This window comes from Pomacea canaliculata, unplaced genomic scaffold (genome assembly GCF_003073045.1).
Source record: "Pomacea canaliculata isolate SZHN2017 unplaced genomic scaffold, ASM307304v1 utg369_pilon, whole genome shotgun sequence".
Taxonomy (NCBI): Eukaryota; Metazoa; Mollusca; class Gastropoda; order Architaenioglossa; family Ampullariidae; genus Pomacea; species Pomacea canaliculata.
In genome coordinates, this window is record NW_020229208.1 from 36,491 (window position 1) to 56,770 (window position 20,280).

Sequence of the window (20,280 nt, forward strand, 5' to 3'; positions counted from 1 at the left end):
ACATCTTCTGCTGATTGTTAAGGGAGACTGGAAGCCCTCTGGCAGATTTCCCGTGTCACTTGCCTTTCCTGTTCTTGTTCCTCCATCCATGCAAACATCCTTTTAAGGTCGTTTGTATCATTCTTCATCTCTTCCAGAAGAGACAGTTGTTGCATCCCAACTTTCTCTAGTTTAGTTCTAACCTAAGAACACAATAGCAGAAAACATGTAAAATACTGATCTTTGCTAGCTTTGCTATAGTTCACAATGCCTGGAAAATACCATTAATTTTGGTTACTCTTTACCATTTGTCATATCTATTTGATATGTGATCCATATTTGTTTCAAATTTTTTCACTATGGCAAAAGGCTGGGATTTTCCGCTTCCGGTTTAACTCATAAAAGCACTGTTCATAACTCTTGGCCAAGGGTAAGAAGAAAAAAAAGCTAAAATGATTACAAACAAAATGGCTTTAAATTACCTTCCAAGGGTTATGGGTCTTTATGCTGGCAGGCTGAAAACCAGACAATGGAATCGGAAGGCGCCGGGGGTGTCAAGGCAAAGGTGAAACAGTCCTTTTTTGAAACCTGCTCCTTGGGGACACCCTTGAGATGGTGCCAACCACTAGTGGCAAAGAGTATGGCAATGGTGGGGACATTGCTGCATAACTGAATGGTCAGCATATAGTGATTCCTCGGCATCCTTCTCTCCTTCGCTGTTAGCTGTGCATCCCTGTGTCAAATGAATACATTTGCATAAACTTTTTTCAGCTTAGTACATTTAAAACTGTCAGCTGCTGATAGGTTGTTAAAATTTTTTTAAAGAACATTTATTGTTATTGTACAAAACTTGTTTATCACTGTATGCTATTTTACCAGAAAGAGGACACAGCCTTGTGTCCCTACATGATGTCCACCAAAAAATTCCCTAAAATTAAGCAGAGGAAATGAAAACAGACCGAAATCTAATCGGAGTTATCCGTATCCTTTTTGGTTGAGTGGGAGCATTTTTGTCATCACTCTCCACCTCCGACATTTTTGTCCCTTGCAGATTCAGCTAGATTCTTGGTAGTTACCTGCATGGAAATAAATATAGAAGGCAAATAAGATTTCACAAATCAAGATCAAAAGTATAATAATAACACACTCTTATAGTGCAGCATCACAACAAAAGCTACACTATCTGTGGTGTAATGACTGTGTTCAAACAGTTCAGGTATTATTTTTTTCTCCTTCCTTAAATCTGCAGCACACAATAACATAGAAGTCATTTTGACCATTAATGGTCACATGCTTCATAAATTTTCTTTCTGCACAAGGATTATGAATATTATGAATCAAAAAGTAAATTGCACTTACTTAATGACTTGTGCAGGAGAACTGGAAGCATAGGACATGAGGAATCAGCTTTATAGCTCTAATTAATGAAGCTTTCATCTGGTTCAACAGATTGTGGTGGGAAGTTGCACACCCTGTGACCACTTTCATCTTAAAATGCCAGCAGCCAGCTATCTAGAATAACAGTAAAATAAATTATTGACCATTATGCAGTTATTATCATTTGTTGTTGAAAAAGACCATTAAAGTTGTCTGAAATGATACTTCCAGTCACAATCAGTTGTCAATGGGCTATCTGTATAAGTTTTTTTTTTTTTTTTTGGTTCACCACTGGGAACACAATCCTTATGCTGCTCTTTGACAAATATTCTTAATTACCTGCTGCAGTGGAAAGTTTGGTGTTTGAAAAAGTCGTTTAAGCTAGCCTAAAAAGTTATAAAATTGAGAGGCAGAGTTAAGAGTCCAAAGGACCAAATCTGTCACCATTATCAGCAATATGTGACAAAGCAAGTACATTTTACACCAAAAATCCTTTACCATACAAACACTGCTTCTTGAACAAATAAACATGAAAGGTTATGAGCCTAATAATCAGCATAGTTCACACACAGCCCAGGACTTGCAAGACAAAATGGCTCTTCCTTTCCTCTAACACATCTACCAAGTGCACTGAACTCCTTGCACACTATTAAAACTCACTGTCTTGGCAATGTCTCCTCTAATACAAATCCCTGTATCTGTTACACACTATTCAAACTCACTGTCTTGGCAATAGTTCTTCCAGTTAAATGTCATTCGAGTATGCAAGTGCCTACAACTCTAAAATGGGGGATTGAGCATGAAGACAAGGCCAAGAAAGAATACCTCAACAAAATGCAAGGGGAGCATCATTGTTTTATTATGACTGAGTCAGGACTCCACATGAACCCTGAGCATCCTAGTTTTTGGGGCCTCACCAGATGCCATGATATTATGCGAGTGCTGTGGTGCTGGATGCATAGAAATTAATGTCCTGCCAGACTGAAATTGAAAGATGCTACACACCAAGACCTAGACTTTTTGCAACTGGACAACAATCGACAGCCAGTAGGACTCCAGGAGAAATATGCATACTATTTTCAAGTGCAGTGCCAGATGCACATCGCCGAACAAAACTATTGTGACTTTGTTGTCCGGTCACTGCACCTACTGCTCCTCAAAATAAGAATTTTTCCTGATAAGGAATTCTGGTGGGAAAAATCTCTGCAGGCTGCAATATTTCACAAGGAATGTGTCATGCCTGAGATCCTGGCACACTATATTTCTCAACTACATTTAACTTGCCAACATCATCTGCACAAAAGAAGTTCTGTGTGTGTGGGAGCTGATGATGGACGACCCATGATTCACTGCATCAGTGAAAACTGTCCATACAAGCAGTGGTTTCACCTTGAATATATTAAGCTGAAACGTGTACCAAAAAAAAAAAAAACATGGTGTCACCACTGCAGGAAATGATGAAGTTTATATTTTCTACAGACTTCATACTCAGGGCCGTGCTTAGGGGCAGGCAGACGAGGCATCTGCCTAGGGCCCCGCACATTTCATTAAATAACAACCGTGGCGATCGTGATGTCAAGGGCCCCGCACATACACTATGCCTCGGGCCCCGCGGGGGGTAAGAACGGGCCTGTTCATACTACATGATAATTGAAGAGACAAATGTTGCAATAGATGTATATGTATAATATTAAATACTAACAATACATAGGTACACATAAAATTATGTATGTTGGACATAGAGGCAATATCAATGTGTTGTAAATAATTGTCTTTACTGTTTTATAAACTTTTGCAATTTCAAATACATATTTATTAATCCTTTTCAAAAAACTTTTCTGTCTGCTGACAGAACATAACTTTAGATAAAAAAATCATTACAGGCTAAGAAGGAACATATCAAAATCCCAATCTAAATATCATCACTGATCAATATGGATTACTAAGAAGAACTATTGGTTAGGTAATCTAAAATCCACAAAGAAGCTCTGGCATCAATATTGCACAGATGGGTCTTCAGTCTTTTGCGAAACGTGGTTGGTGAGGTGATGGTGGAGAGTGACGATGGCAGAGCATTCCACAGCTTAGGTGCCTCATTTTTGAAGGCCCTGGCTCCAGTGCGCTTCTTGTTGGTGTCTTCCACTGCAGGGAGACAGAAGCGTGACTGGGATCCTGAGCGCAGGGTATGCGATGGCTGGTATGGAGGAACTATCTCTTGCAAATAGGAGCAGTTTTAGACATGCAGGATTGAGCAATGGAAGCAATGTGGTCAATGCGCTTGTTCATTGGGAGCCAGTGAAGGCTCTGTAGGATAGGGGTGATGTAAAGGGTTGGTCCATTTAGCACTTGTTTTGAACTCTTTGGAGTCGATCCAACTGAGTAGCAGGTATACCCCACAATGCACTGTTACAGTAGTCCAATCGTGATGTGATGGTAGCCACAGCAAGTGAGTTGGCAGCAGCTTGAGTCAGCATTGGCCGTAGTCTACCTAAAGTCCTTAAAAAGAAGTAGGATTTTGCCACAACAGAACTAACATGGTTGCACATGGAGAGCTCTGCATCAATCAACAGCCCTAGGTCCCGTACACAGCAAAGGCTATGGAGGCGTCACTGACCTGTACGGCACTAATGCCAATCTGCTCCCTTCTGGCCCTGGGGCCACACAGTAACACATTTTTTATCCTCTCTCTCTATAGCAATAGTTTATTAGTCGTGGTCATGCATAATGAAAGTCTTGTTTTGATGTTCACTCAAATCACGTGAACTGTCACCAACCTACAATGAAGAAAATTTTTATCACAATGTGTAAAACATGCAGAACAACGTTAAATACTTTAGCAATTTGGAAAGCGTCTGGTTTCTTACCGCCAACAAAGTGTTTCGAACAGATAAGTATTTTGTTCCACTTCTCTTCTGTTCTAATATCCTTTCGGTAAACGGCTGCCTTCCACAGACGACGTCGTTCTTCTGTAAGTTTTCTTGTTTCGTCGCCTTGGTTCAAAATAATTTTGGGTATCTTATGAAAAGATACATCTAGAGGAACATTTCGTTTACTGCAGGGCTTGTTTCCGCATCCTTTTATACCGCAGACGACCATGATAGCCGATCAGTTGCCAGCAAGCTTCCGTAACCACTGCTTTAGTAGGGTAAGAAAAATGACCGCTGAAGCAGAGCGCAAAAACTGATGACGTCACGTGAAAACCACCCAACGAAGTATAGCGCGTAGTAATCCTGAAACTACGCTTCTTTCAGTAAGGCTTTCTCCTTTGTATTTACCATTTTAAAGATATTTTAAATGTTAACCCAGATTTCATCATGGGAGAAATCATTCTTATTCAATTTTATTGAGGAAATGTACTTCTCAAATTTTAACTGCCTTCGCACATTTTTTTGATGGTCATGTGACCAAAGGTTTCAAAGACAAATTTTGAACTCATACTTGCTCATTCGAAGTGGTCATTCAGAGGTGCCATTACGAGTTTAGATTTTTGACTACCGTTTTCGAAAAGAGAAATTCTGTTCACCTGGTCATCGACGCATTCAGCGCAACACAACAAGATTCAAGTCGTTGAAGCGCTTTCCTAGTAATAATATTCCGCATTATAGTAATAGCAGTAAAACTTGTTATAGGATGATTCGTTTTAATGCAAAGAACAGTTTTACTTAAAGTAATTGAAATCATTCACATGCATACTTCTTATAAATGAGCAGTGGTCATTTGAGATTATACTTAACTATTAAGATGGTTTAGTTTTAGTATTGCTGCTTCTAATTACTTTTATTACTAGAGAGATTCACTACTGAAATTTTCTAACCTCCTGGGAAAGCATCTTGCATATAAAGCATAGACTTGTTGTTTGCCAAGATTTATGCATAAAGTTGTGGCTTTTTTTTAATTTTCAGCCTGCCCCTTCTATCCGAGCAGTAGATCCAACAGCAGAATCATCAAGTCTGCCTCAAGTCAGCAGAATCATCAAGTTTATGATGCAGCACCAGAAGCTCCAAATGGGTCATTCAGAGGTACCATTCAGAGTTTAGATTTTTAACTACCGTTTTCAAAAAGAGAAATTCGTTTCTGTTCACCTGATCATGAACGCTGGTGGTTTTTGTACCTCTGAATAAAATGAAACACCAGGAACGCTAGATAGACTAATAAAGTCCAAACCCTCAAAAGTGTCAAATACTTCTAGGTCTTTGTAACCTGGTTTTCATATGATCTAGTACAGTGGTTGTCAAAGTGTGTTCCGTGGGCCACTAGTAGTCCGCAGGCGTAGGTCAGGTGGTCCGCGGCTGCAGTCGTCATATGTCAGCAAAGTGATGTTTAAAGAGATGCATTCTTCACATTAACATAACGAGGTAGTTTTATGTCAACTTATTACTATACTACTGTCAAAGAAGGACATTTAGTTTTGAATTGTAATGAAACAAATGTGGCAATTTAAATTTGAAATTCATACTACAGAGTGATTTTTAGGACTTGGTGGTCCGCCATATTTTTTACTTAAGTAAATGTGCGCGGGGTGGGGAATGGTTTTTTTACGCCGTGCCAGCAACTGAGGCTATATTACGGCAAGGCAGCCAGCCCTGTAAACAGATGCCACGTGCAGAGAAAGAACAGCATGCCCGAGACGAGAAATGAACTCTGGGCAGCCAACCTTCACTGTATTGGTGACAGGCGCTGACCGTTGCACAAACTGAACCGCTTTTTACTTAAGTAAAGTTGATGATGATGATGTCGATTTGTAATGCACAGGTATCCATTCAGAAGAATGCTCATTGCGCAGAAAAAACAAAAGAAGAAAAAGTGAAACGAACAAATATATAAAACACCAGGAAAGTAAATAATATTTAGACAGAAGTGTTTCATGGTTGTTTAAGACTGGTTTGAAAGAAACAGATGGGTCTTCAGTCTTTTACGAAACGTGGTTGGTGATGGTGGAGAGTGACGATGGCAGAGCATTCCACAGCTTAGGTGCCTCATTTTTGAAGGCCCTGGCTCCAGTGCGCTTCTTGTTGGTGTCTTCCACTGCAGGGAGACAGAAGCGTGACTGGGATCCTGAGTGCAGGGTACGCGACGGCTGGTATGGAGGAACTATCTCTTGCAAATAGGAGCAGTTTTAGACATGCAGGATTGGGCAATGGAAAGTACTTTGTGGTCAATGCGCTTGTTCATTGGGAGGATAGGGGTGATGTGCTCAGTGGACGACTTTGCTCGGGTGACAATCCTGGCGGCTGTGTTTTGAACTCTTTGGAGTCGATCCAACTGAGTAGCAGGTATATCCCACAATGCACTGTTACAGTAGTCCAATCATGATGTGATGGTAGCTACAGCAAGTGAGTTGGCAGCAGCTTGAGTCAGCATTGGCCGCAGTCTACCTAAAGTCCTCAAAAAAGTAGTAGGATTTTGCCACAACAGAACTAACATGGTTGCACATGGAGAGCTCTGCATCAATCAACAGCCCTAGGTCCCGTACACAGTCAGCAAAGGCTATGGAGGCGTCACCGACCTGTACGGCACTAATGCCAATCTGCTCCCTTCTGGCCCTGGGGCCACTCAGTAACGCTTCTGTCTTGTCGTCGTTGAGTTTAAGACGATTCCTGGTCATCCATGCATTCAAAAACTTCTAGGTCTTTGTAACCTAGTTGTCATATGATTCTAGTAAATGAACAGTGATGGGAAGTGAAGTTGTTGGCTAGGTATCATACTTTTTGCCAATAGTGAAAGTATTTTTTTGCAAAAAATATTGTTGTTGGTAGATATACCCAAGCGTGCAAGTGTTTGAGCAGTTGTGTAAAAGTGTCTTTAAGGAAGATTGAAAAGAAAACTTAAAAAAAGAAATTTCTCTGTAAGATATTTACATGCAGTAGTAAATATACTCTGGCATGTCACCTGGTTTTACATTGACAGATAAATACCACTTATTAATGTTAAAATGTTAGCATTCTTTTTCCAGACCAGAAGAAAATATAAAGCAGTTTTTGTATGGCTGGTTGGGAAAACGAAAACTTGCCCCTGAGTATGAATTGAGATCAGGTGGTGGACCTAAACATTGTCCAAGGTTTGAATGCCAGGTAACTTACTAATAAAAGTAAAATAATTGTGAAATATAATAATGTTCCAAACCACTCTTATTAAAGATAGAGTTCAAGCAGATTTGTATGGTCTGATTATAGTAATAGCAGTAAAACTTGTTATAGGATAATTTGTTTTAATGCAAAGAACAGTTTTACTTAAAGTAATTGAAATCAGTTACATGCATCCTTCTTATAAAATGAGCAGTGGTCATTTGAGATTATACTTAACTATTAAGATGGTTTAGTTTTAGTATAAACTTTTTGAGACTATGTATTCAGTATTTCTTGAAGCTCATTTTTGATGGATATATGTTTCAATTCATCATGATATTGTGCAAAACTGCTGGATTACAAGTTTTCATTAAAATTTATTATGCAGCTGCGAGTTAAAGGCTTCGATTTTGTTGCTGTCGGAAATTCATCTAGTAAGAAAGATGCTCAGGCAAGAGCAGCACAGGATTTTGTCAACTATCTTGTGTTCATTAAGGAGGTGAATGCTGGTGAAGTCCCAGCAGCAGCTGTAAGTATTGCTGCTTCTAATTACTTTTATTATTAGAGAGATTCTCTACTGAAATTTTCTAACCTCCTGGGAAAGCATCTGGCATGTATAGACTTGTTGTTTGCCAGGATTTATGCATAAAGCTGTGGCTTTTTTTTTCCCCAGCCTCCCTCTTCTAACCCAGCAGTATCACCAAGTCTGCCTGGTGGCATTATGATTCCGCATCATACGCTCCAAATGGGTGAGTGTCTGCATATTATTAGGAGTTTTCGTTATTGCAGATGCCCATTGGCATTGATCTTTTTAAATTAATTATAAATTCATATTTGAAAGCTTGATTACCAAGACTCTTTCAAAGTTGTTTATTATCTTTTTACATTTTTTTAGAACCAGTTTCATTTTGTTTGTCATCTATGTTGCAGAAAGCAGTGTTTGTTGATAAATTATTGCTGTTTAGTTAGCAAAACTATGAGCATTGGATAGTGGGAGTGGAAGGTAATATCTTGACATTTGTGAATTTTATAAAACTAAATTTCTACATTTATTTTTTGCAATGAAATTTTTATTTCGTTTCCAACATGCTGATACAGTTCTGGCAATATATTTTATGTCATCAAAAGCTGGGCCATCACGAGAGTATCCACTGTCCCAAAGAGGTCCCCCCCAGCGGCGAATGGAAGAGGTCAGTTGTCTAGAGTACCATTTCTTAATGTCCTTTTTTCGTCAGCAGAGATCTAACAGCTGTAGCACTCTATCTGGTATTCAAATACTCTGACCAGTCACAGCAAAATTAATTTTAGAAAGACCTGCAAGCCATTGTTGCATATCTGTGGAAATCATTGCCATGATGACTGATCAGCCATCATCCTAACAGACAGAACTGCAGTGATCTTTGATGAATTGATGGTGAGCATATGGGAGAAAGGTGAGTCATGTACGAATAAGACATGGTTAATGCTTATGCTTTCCAGCTTTTTACCATATTCTCATTATGATGGTAGGAAGAGTGCAATGTATTGATGTTTAACATCTGATTCTGTGTGGTTGGTACAACAGTCAGAAGATGTTGACCGCAATGCAGAAATTCACGGCAACTGGACTGTAGACAATGCCAAAAGCAGACTGAACCAGTTTTTGCAGCAGAACAGAATACGGGAAGACTACAAATATACCATTGTGGGCCCTGATCATAACAGGTATACACGATCATTGTGTGGAGGCGTTTCACAAATTTCATAAATGATGCTTATTTATCATTATCGTTCATTTGCAGCTCATGTGAAGACTCTGATTTAGGTAGCGGCATTCGCCTAGCGTTAAGTTTATTAGAGGATTCCCTTCCATTCACTTTGAATTTTTAAAATCTACAGAATACTAAACATTTCAAAAGCACTCTAAACAAGTAGAGTATGTATGTGTAAATGTGAATCTGAAAAGGAATATAAAAATGTGAGTTCAGAGTGATTTGTTATGCTCACGTATCCTTTTCTCATCGCTGAAGCTTAATGGTACATGTGTTATTTTATTACTATTATTATTCTTTTTACAAAATTAGTTACTTTTTGTTTTCTGCTTGGTTGAATGCTATAGGCTGCTTATTATATCTTAAGTGTTGTGACAAGCAGCCTGAAATGTCCGGTGGTCTGCCATCCGTCTTGTAAAAGGGACAGATGGCAGACAATTAGCAACAGAGATGTGGGCACTTGTATTTGAGATATCACCAAAGTTGGTTTTCTTGTTTTCTTGGTTTTTTTGCATTTAATTTTGACAGTAGTTTAAGTTCTAACATATCAGTCATGATAGAATAATACCTTGAAAATAAAAAGAAAAATTGTAAGCTTTATTATGACAATTGTCTGTACAGTTAATTGAACACATTGCCATTTTCATTATCATATTGAAGGAGAGAGGAATGTTTGTTTTTTTTTTTAACTGCTTGTATCCTGGTTTTAGATCATGAACTGAAAAGGGATCGAGAAAGGTATGTTTTTACCCTTAAACACAAGATCCAGTTGTTGGACAAAAGTGATACCAAGATGTATTAAGAGGTTGCTCATGTTTAGAACAGTGAGTGCTAGAACAGAGGCAGTTAGGTGACATAACATTGCTCTGTGAGTGAGTTAAGAACACTCGCACAGCAATGGCTAAAGAACAGACATTTGCAGATAGGTGCCCACATCTCTATGCTAATATTATGAGGCTGTTTGCTCACAGCACATATTGCTCCTTGCCATCTTGGAAATGTCTCTGATTTTCCCACAGTCCTTTGCAGGTGAGTGGTGTCTTGGCTCTGTGCAACACATGGCAAATTGTTTTTATGATGATAACTGGGGTAGTCTGTGCTGTTTTTAGAAACTTAAATAGTATTTTTTGGTTCTGTAAATAATGAGAAATGTTCTATGTCGTAGAGAGTCTGTTTGTTTGTTGTTTTTAAATTTGTATTAGATTGTGCTGCTGCAGTCTTGACTCCAGCTGTGAATAAAGCAAGCGGTAAAATTTAAAAGCAAGAATTATTTTACAGTCAAAACATGTGACTGACATACTTAAAAAGTGCACTAGTTCTGAATACAAAGGTAGAGGTACCTTAAGCACTGATACTTCATTAATTATTTTTCAATTTTGGGCTTTATAAAAAAATCACACGAAAGGATAAATTATATTATCTTTTTTATTGGTCATTTAGATCATGCATTGTTGATTTTGGACATACTATAGCAGTGGTTCTCAAAGTTTTTCGGACCGCGGACCACTTTACTTAAGTAAAAGGTATGGCGGACCACCAAGGCCTAAGTAAAAAAATATAGCGGACCACCAAGGCCTAAAAATCAGTCTGTACTATGAATTTCAAATTTAAATTGCTGCATTTGTTTCATTTTAATTCAAAACTAAATGTCCTTTTGTGACAGTAGTATAGTAATAAGTTGACATAAAACTACGTATACCTCGTTATTTGTAATTATAATCTTAATGCGAGGAATGCATCACTTTAAACATCACTTTGCTGACATATGACGACTGTCAGCCTTGGACCATCTGACTTATGCCCGCAGACCACTAGTGGTCCACGGACCACACTTTGAGAACCACTGTACTATAGTACAAAGCCAGTGAAATTTAGTAACAGGTGGCATTGTCTTTTTATGTTGTCTAATGGATTTTTCCAAGCATTAAATGTTGCTCTTAAACTATGTTGCATTTTCTATTAGAGCTACTGTATGTGTAGAGCATATGCCACCCCAGTTCATCTTACATGGCTTTTCTGGAGTAATTAATATCATTAGTTTCCTTCGTAATGCCTGTCATTCCATTTTAGAAGCACCTTGACTTCAGGTCTGTAAATAACCAGAATATGGTTGAATGCAAGTAAGTGAATCATTTCTTAGGCTCTAGTTCTTACTGGTGTCAAAAAAATGTAGCATGACAGCTTAGACGCCATGTAAATATTTTCTTTTAAACTTACAGGAGTTACGTGGCTGAAATGGGATTTTTTGTCAAAGAGGCACACCAGCGTAAGTTGAAAGTCATATTATTGCACTGTGTTAAAAGATGACAGGTTCAAAATTTTGACATTTCTGTTTAGTTTTAAAAGTATTTTATTTACTCTTGGTGATAGAGTTTTAAATGACTTTAAAAAGACTAGTTGAAAAAAATCTGGTCTCATCTTTGTTCATAGTAAATCTAGGATATAGTAACAAGAATATTTTGTTAAACTTTCCATAGTCTGTGTAATGTTGGCTGAGGACTGGGTTGTTCATATTTTGAATCTGGTTAAAACATTCAAAACATTGTCTTACTCTTCTTGTATTTATTACCATTTTTTGTTATTGAAGAAGAAGGCACTGCTTATCAAAGGGGTTGATCATCTTTTTAGCTGAAAACTTGCAAATGTCACACTTGTATCTGTTGACTGACCATTTATCTTTGTGGTTTGTTCTATGGTTTTAATATCAGGATTTTAAATTCAAAATAAGTGCTAAGAGCATGCTCCTTAGGAGTGCAAGTATGTACTTTACAAATTTTGCAATTATTATTATATTACTGTGTTCTGTAGAGATCCATGCCCGAGAACATGGGTCGAACAAGAAGTCAGCCTCCAAATCATGCGCCCTTTCACTTGTGAGACAGCTGTACCAACTCAAGATTATCGAGGCGTACACTGGTGTCCAAAAAAAGAAGGAAACTGAGAATGTGAAGGTTTTTTCCTTTTTGGTTTCAGCTTCGATATGTCATTAAATGACAGTATTTAAAAATATGCAGGGCTTCTGCTTACGCAAAAAATTGCGTACAGTACGCATTAAAAGTTCGGAGGACCCCTTCAATTTTCGTCAATGGGGTCCCCTTCAAATTTGGGAGAAGAACAGGGACCCCTTAAAAATCTGAAGAAGGGGTCTCTGGGACCCCAAAGAATTTAGCCTTAGCGGAAGCCCTGAATATGTTTATCTGAAAACTGTGTGTCTTCTTCCATATTATCAGATAGCAAGAACTTAGATGCTACCCAGCTACTATTTTTGTTAATTTGCTAGAGTACGAAAAACTTTGCTGCTTGAAGGTAACCCACCTGAACACTTCACTTTCCTCTATTTTTTCATTTATTTTAAGTTGACCTTTCATAAACTATTGAATAGTTTGCACTGCTCAATAGCGCTTTTCATACACCTTTGCTTAGTTTCTCTGACTATTTGTTGGATTGTGGTATTTTCAGCTGCCGCCTTATACAGTTGCTGTAAGTCCACAGCTTGTGGACCAGTTAAGTTCCTGCCTTCAGCTATGGAGCATTGAGCCAGTTCATGTGGTGGGTGCAACTCACTTCATTCAGTGCCATTGAAATGCTTAAAGGTAGAATGAGGGTGCAGTTTCTCACTGATGTGGATTAAAGAAAGTTATTCAGACATTCTTGTTCTTTCGAGGAAGGTACTCAATTACAGGCATGGGTAAATAAAAAATATATGAACATCTATTTAGGTTCCAAATGCTGTATAGTGTATACAATATTACTATGTGATGGGCCTGTGCACAGAATGATGATGGGCCAGCCCATTTGGCAGTACTCGGCTATCTCTCAGTTACTTAGAGGGTAGGGCTATGCAAATTAATGAAGTCATGATGTAATGCCATCCACATGCCTTGCAATGTATATTTACATGACTTAAGCACTGCAGTGCACGAATATTCAAGTAGAGTTAGTAAGTATTGCTAATTCTCGGCTTCTCTGCTTCCCAAAAAAATGTAGGACAGTCCGGTGTCACAACAGTTAGTGCAGGTCACCAATACAGGGAAGGTTGGCTGTCCTGGTTCAGCTCTCGTCTTGGGCATGCTGTTCTTTCTCTGCATGTGGCATCTGTTTTAATGATATGGTCTTAGTTGCTGGCTTGGTGTAAAATGCCTATTCTCCCTTCCCCTCCCAAAAAATGTACATCTGTATGCTGCTTTAATCCCTAACTCTGTCCTTTAGCAAGTGAGTGTAAGTGATGTGGGTATAGTCGCTACAATGTGACTTTTCACTTGCTTGCATACCCATATAATTCTTTTGTATCTGAGCTAGTATCATCTGTTGTGCAAGTATTGTGTAACATGGAAGCTGTCTTGTCAAAAATTATTACAATGGAGGACAAGGAGATTTATTGGAGGACTGTAAATTATGTAGCTGGAATGGACAATTTTTTTCTGTTGTTTAGAAGTTTGTATGTTTAGAAGTTTGTATGTCCAGCTGCTTTGTCTGTTCCGATTTTTGGCTTAGCAACTAAGGGTGTTCTCAGGAGATTTCAGGCAGTCAATGTCTTTTCAGAAAGAAATATCATCAGACGGTGATAGTTCTCAGCCCGTGTCGCTTTTGACAAGCGAAACCCTTGAAGAGTTTGAGCCAGCAACTCGGCATGCAGCACCAGGTGTGTTACCATGGTCCCCTCCACAGCCAAACTGGAACACCTGGATCAGCTGCAACATAGATGAGGGTCCTCTAGCCAGTGTAAGCTCTTTTTCTTTTTTGTTTGGTAGCAGATGGAGTATTTCGCCATCTTGCTGTTCTATATGCTTATTGTTGTTCACTTTGTTGCTTGTTGAAGAAATAATTATGGAGATCTTTGTCCTGTTCCCAATTTTGTTTGTAATAGGCATGGCTGCTGTATGCACTGTTTCTGTGTTTAGAAGTATGAAAGCAATGAGTATACCTGTGCATGATAAATTTCTTTTCAAGAAATTGCATTGTACATATATGGGTACTTGTACTGTACAAGAATGGGTCCTTGTTTGAAGATGGTTTGTGTCATAAGTAAAAGGTGGGGGTGGATATTGAACTAAGAATTGCAGACATGTTGTCAAAGCCTTTTATAATTTTTTTTTCCATATATATATATAACCTAGATGACCTTGGAGGAAGTAAGCCTGGACTTGTACAACATGCAGTGCCAGACAGAGAGAGATGCACATTTTGAAGTAGTGAGTCTGTTCTTGTCTAGGTGTCATTTTTTTTTCCTCATTAATGGGGTTCTTTATATCATCCTAGATGTTATTTCCTTTATTCTAGACCTTTTTCTCAACTTAATATGAAGCAATTATTCTATAATCCTTGGTGTTCTGCCTTTAGTCCTTTGCCATGTTGTAAGTTGGTCGAGCATAGATAGAAGTGTGGCAGAGGTCCGTTCCTGCCAAAAATGCTACAGAACATGACAGGACAGGATTCTGGATTGATAGATGGGCTTGGTAGTTGGTTAATTTCTTGCCATTAGATTTTGCCTGATATTTCTGGTCTTGTGTGAAACTACGTGACTGAAATACATTGTGACATTGCTGGTATATTTTTGTTTCCTCTGTGTGTTACTTGTATGCATTGACAATGAGTACTGCATACCTTGTAATTCTCATGCTGGTTCTTTCTATTTTGCAGATGATCCAGGAACGCTGCAAGCTGCCTGTAGCACAATCACGAGAGGATATTTTGCAGTGTATTAGAAACAGCCAAGTGACACTTGTACGTGGAGAGACTGGTTGTGGCAAAACCACACAGGTACAGCCATCTTACTGTTCATTCAATTCTTAGCTAGAGAGCCATTGGTGATGCTACTTAGTTTGCAATAGACGAGTCCAATGCTTAGAGATTACATAATTTCTTCATTCATCTCTTGACTGATACCAGTTGGTGAACAGTTATAACTGATGCCAGTTGATGATTGGCTATAACTGCAAAACAAGGAAATTGATGCTGTTCTAGCTTGATGTGTTTTTGTTACAGGTACCACAGTTTATCCTGGACCAAATGATAAATGCTGGAAAAGGAGCTGACTGTAACATCATTGTCACACAGGTATGACAGTTGATATACCTTACCCCTGGTCTTTCCTCATATATTTATCTTGTTAAAGTCTACTGTTAGCTTGTGCTCTAGGGATATTGAGAACAGTGGTTGCAGTAAAACTGGTAAAGAACTTTTTTGACAAAGCTGAAGAGAGAGAAAGGATGGAGAAAGAGAGAAAAACATGAAGATATGATTTTTACATCTGTTAAACAAGCCATTGGGCTTTGCTTCCTAAACATTGCAGCCACGGCGAATCAGTGCCATAACAATTGCTGAACGTGTTGCTGAGGAACGCAGTGAAAGGCTTGGCTTCTCTGTGGGGTACAGTGTGAGGTTTGAGACAGTCTTGCCCCGGCCGTATGGAGCCATACTCTACTGTACAGTCGGTAGGTTTTTTAGAGAGACTACTGACATTATCATTAATTCATTGATATTTTTCTCACCCTTCCTTCCCACCTATATATTTTGATAATCTTTAGAGGATTAAACTTAAACTTGTCTCCCTTTTAGTGGGGGCATCCTATTCCACTAATGAGACAAGAAAGACAAACCTCAATCTTGATGTCCATCAATCCGAAAGGGTATGAATCATCATGTGTAGCATACGATAAGCATGATTTCCATGAAGTACTACTGAAATTGTGATTTTTAGAGCATCTTTGTAATGCTCATGTCTGTGTGAATAGAAACTGGAGTTGTCTGTGACAAGGTCATAACTTTAAATCCTTTATTAACTGCCTCAAAGAATTTACATTCTGTTTGGTAAACTAGAAACGTTTTTTTTTCAACATCAAATCTTCATTTTTACACATTTTTCTTGTGATTTATGTACCAAAAAATGCTTTTGTGACATACACTCTCAGTGATATGTTATGTTATATCCAGGGACATTGCTTCGAAAGATGGAAGGTGGACTTCGTGGCATTTCCCATGTTATTGTTGATGAAATACATGAGCGAGATATAAATGTATGTTGTAAAATAAAAGCTTGTTACTTCTTTTATCTAGAGTTTCTCATCATATTTATAAATGGTTAAATATCTTCAGTCTGGAATTTTAAAATAAGAAAGGAAATGTATTTTTAAATAGATTATGATTATAGAATCATTAGCTTTATATCTGTTGTAGTTCATAATGAGAAATGACTAATGAAAATTAACTTTTGCAAATGAAAATCAGTGGTTATCTAGTGGAAAGATTTGATGAGAGTTGGAAATTCTTTTTGAAGGACATAATGTAACTGTGTGTCACTTGTAGTAATGTTTGGTGAGAGACTACAAGTAATAATGACTGCTGCAAGTTGTCGTGAAAATGTGTCTTGTGTCTAGAACAATCTTTCTTTGACTCCTAAAACTAGTTCATTTATCAAACCATATGACTTGTCTTTGTTTGTTCCTGTTCATCATGTTGGCAGACGGATTTTCTGTTGGTTTTGTTGCGTGACATGGTTCGCACCTACCCCAACCTCCGTGTGTTGCTTATGTCTGCCACTGTTGACACAACACTTTTCACAGAATACTTTGGGGAAGTCACCATTGTGGAAATTTATGGTCGTGTGTACCCAGTTGAAGGTTAGTAGGTGGTTGTTTTTTTTTTATAAAATCGGCTTAAATATCTAGTATTAAAGTAGTAAGCTGCTGTAGTCTTGCTGTTATGAAAGGTACTGATAAAAATGTGAACTGTGTATAATGATTTCTTTCCTTGCGCTGTAGGTATGTTTTTGTGGTGTTTTTTTTTTTTTTCTTAATATTTTTTTGGGATGTATTGTTATCCCATGTTTATCACTTCATTGCACATTGCAGCAGAACTATTTATAAACATCATAGACTGTGATGTATTATGTATCACTTTTGTACTTGTGTCTAAATTCAGTGTCAAAGACACGCACGCGGTGCGGACAATACACATCAGCAAAACACTGTGTCCCAACGTGTTCTTTCTTCACAACAAATCACAAAGGTCCTGACTGTGCATGGCTTCACGTTTTCTATTGTCAGAGCTTTTAATTATTTTTTAAGGGGAGGGCAAGAAAAAGCTACTCTAAGAATATGCCAGTAACAACTGATAAATAATTAACAACAGTGCCGATTCATAACACATCCATTGCATAAATTCTAATTTTCACCCTTAAGAGTTCGTAAAACCTCTACATACAAAAGTTAATTCTCCATTACACATAAGTTCAGACTTTGCCCTAATTCTACAGTAACCGCAACTGGTAACACTAATGTCACCAAACCGGCCCACCCTGTTCCAACAGCGAGAAGATCACACCACTTCGCACACACACATATACCTCCCTTGATTCTCTCCCTTGTTTGTACCTGCCAATGCTATCATCGACGATCCACTGCAAGCTTGTGCTGGGATAAGCAAATACGGCAGACTAATGAGGTGACTCGACTACACGACTCACTTATAATCCTTGACAGCGATGCCTGGCTTAGCTCGACACTCAGCACTGACTATGAGGGCGACTTTTTACAAACTTCTATAATCCTCTCTGTTCCAGTTTTCTTACTTTGATTAAAGCGTTACCTCAAGATTATAGAATCGGGTGGCCGCAGACTACGGTTAGCACCTGTCACCAATACAGTGAAGTTGGTCTGCCAAGAGTTCATTTCTTTTGTCTCGGGCACTTCGTTCTTTCTCTGCACGTGGGCATCTGTTTACAGGGCTGGCTGCCTTTTGCCCGCTGAAATATAGCCTAAGTTGCTGACACGGCGTAAAACACCAATTCCCCACCCCCCATATCCCCTTTACCCACCCCGTCTTACTTTGACCCCCAAGTGATCCTGAAATCCCCATAACTCAATGATACACATGTCGACCGTGCGACTAGCTCATTTTTACAACAGAGAAAAGAGCGTGTTGCTTTCCCAATAACAAAATCTTCTGAATAAATTTAAAGTTATCACCGCACCCCCCATCATAGTTTAAAGATATCCACCTCATTTTTTTCACCAACCCCCTATAACAAATGTTTGTCGATAACATACGCATTAATATTATTCATAAAATACACCAATACAGTGCAAGGTTGCTGTTCCCAAGAGATAAACAATTTCCAGTGTCTCGGCAACACTCATGTAGATTTACTGCTTGGGCTTGATACGCTGTTGAAGCACTCCTGGTACAGGGTGGCGTATGCCTTGCTTTGATTAAATCTTATAGCTCATAGTTTTCTCGTTAACATCAGCGTAAAAAACAACAAACTATATACAATTTCATAACCCCAACCAAATAGACACAATCCTTCGATTAAATCCCCATAATAATAAAGAAAAATACATATCCCATCCTTGTCTAGTCGAAGAATTCTTGCCCATTCCGGCTCTTCACAAGAAAGTCTCACAACGTTCTTTTCTACCTCGACTTATTGGACTGCCCGAAACTGAGTTGCTATAAACAACCACACGAGGTATTTCATACCCATGAACTATTGCATTCAAGTCGTCTGTGCTACTTTCAATAACGTCCCATTTCTCTCAATTGTGCGGTCTAGTTTTTCTTAATAATTCCCCTCAGCCTGAAGGGAAAACCAATCCAAGCTCTTGTATGAACAGGGATCTATTAATGAATCACACCATCCTAACTTATCTGCTCCTGTATTTCTCCATAAAGTATTATTTAAGGTTTGTCCTGCTACATATATGTTAAATCATTCCATTTGATTCTTGTGCATATATAGTATTTAGTGAGGGTCATAGTCTAAGAATTGTCTATTTAATTACTTCCAAGAGCTTTTTCAGTCTGTTATAGTCTTTCCCAGTGTTCTTGGATATGAAAATAATGGACTTGGTCTTGTCAACTTTTGTCGCGGCAGCGAATTTATACTGAATATATTAAACTAAAATTACTATGAATTAAATGTACATCCAGATAAGAGAATGTTTGAGGCAAAAATAGACTTCGAACATCAGTGTATGGCACAGAGACAAATTGATTCATATATAGAGAGATGATAGTCATTTATATTGTTACTGATAATCTTACAACGTGTTCCAAACTAGAGATTGCTCTTACTATGGATGCTCTACAATATTTTTCTGGAAGTTTTTCCTAATGGACGAGAAGCACTTAGATAATGAAATAGATCTTATAACTGCGCCTCTAATGAAGATTTCAATAAGAGATGTATGAAATATGCAAGGGTTTACTCATTGTATAGTGTTGTTGGCCTAATTTAGATTGCCTCGTGTAACAGACAGTGTGTAATGGGATGTGGCATTCTTTCCATGACTGTCATTCCTCTCTCTGTCAACTTGTCGTTTCAATTGCACACAGTACTTATCTGTTTTTCAACGTTCCTTCTCTTTATCTCGATTTTGTTGACTCCTATATTGTTTTTTGCTGATTTATAGAGCAGCCAATCGAAAGTTATCAAAATTCATTATTGATAAATGCTCATCTCAAGTTTTGTTCTGTCTTGGGTAAAAAATCCATTTATTGCTGCAATTGGCTGTTTTGTACGCTGTTGGTGTGGTTACCGCTAATTTAGGATACCTTATACCTATATTTATATGGTCACACTGTACCTTCCTTGACCAAGAAAAAAAACAACATTAAATTACACGTGTAGAGTAACTTTTCATTTTATCACTAGTTTCTTTTTGTTGTTGTCAGGAAAAAACTGAATAAGCCTGATCAGCACGGGCTACAGTGAAGCCACTAAGGTTGCCATGGCTAATGTTACCAGGAAGAGTTTCCTTTGGTAATTGTTGAGTAAGTGACAAGCTTAACTTGACTTTGTTTTTTGATTGGCATGGAGTCTGTGGTAAATTCTTCTGGTTTCCACCAATGTTTGTCATTGATGATGTTGGATTACGTTAATTAATGTGATATCTTTTTATTGGGGCGAGACCTTCATAAGACAGACATGACTTAAATGCTACCATAGTTGTAAGATATTAAATTGCCTGAAATGTTATTTTTGTCCCATTCACAGTTTGTTATAACAGCATCTAGTCATTTTGAATGGCTGTTCCATTATATCAGTTATCATATGCCATCAAACAATGCTTAATTGAATATACACAACTAGCAGCTTGAGAAAGATG

General features: G+C 38.2%; 1 protein-coding gene across 1 annotated transcript; it reads left to right on the plus strand.

Annotated features, from left to right (window-relative positions):
- Window positions 1–4,766: 4,766 nt before the first annotated feature.
- LOC112556032 (ATP-dependent RNA helicase A-like) lies at window positions 4,767–17,179 on the plus strand (the record flags this gene model as incomplete). The annotated part of the gene is made up of 18 exons (XM_025224641.1): window positions 4,767–4,939; window positions 5,259–5,375; window positions 7,310–7,427; window positions 7,810–7,950; window positions 8,095–8,170; window positions 8,550–8,611; window positions 8,986–9,125; window positions 11,392–11,438; window positions 11,981–12,123; window positions 12,632–12,721; window positions 13,715–13,894; window positions 14,290–14,364; window positions 14,813–14,932; window positions 15,158–15,229; window positions 15,465–15,606; window positions 16,106–16,188; window positions 16,635–16,791; window positions 17,093–17,179. Coding segments are annotated over exons 5-18 (1,426 nt in total), but the record flags the coding sequence as incomplete, so codon positions are not given.
- Window positions 17,180–20,280: the final 3,101 nt, after the last annotated feature.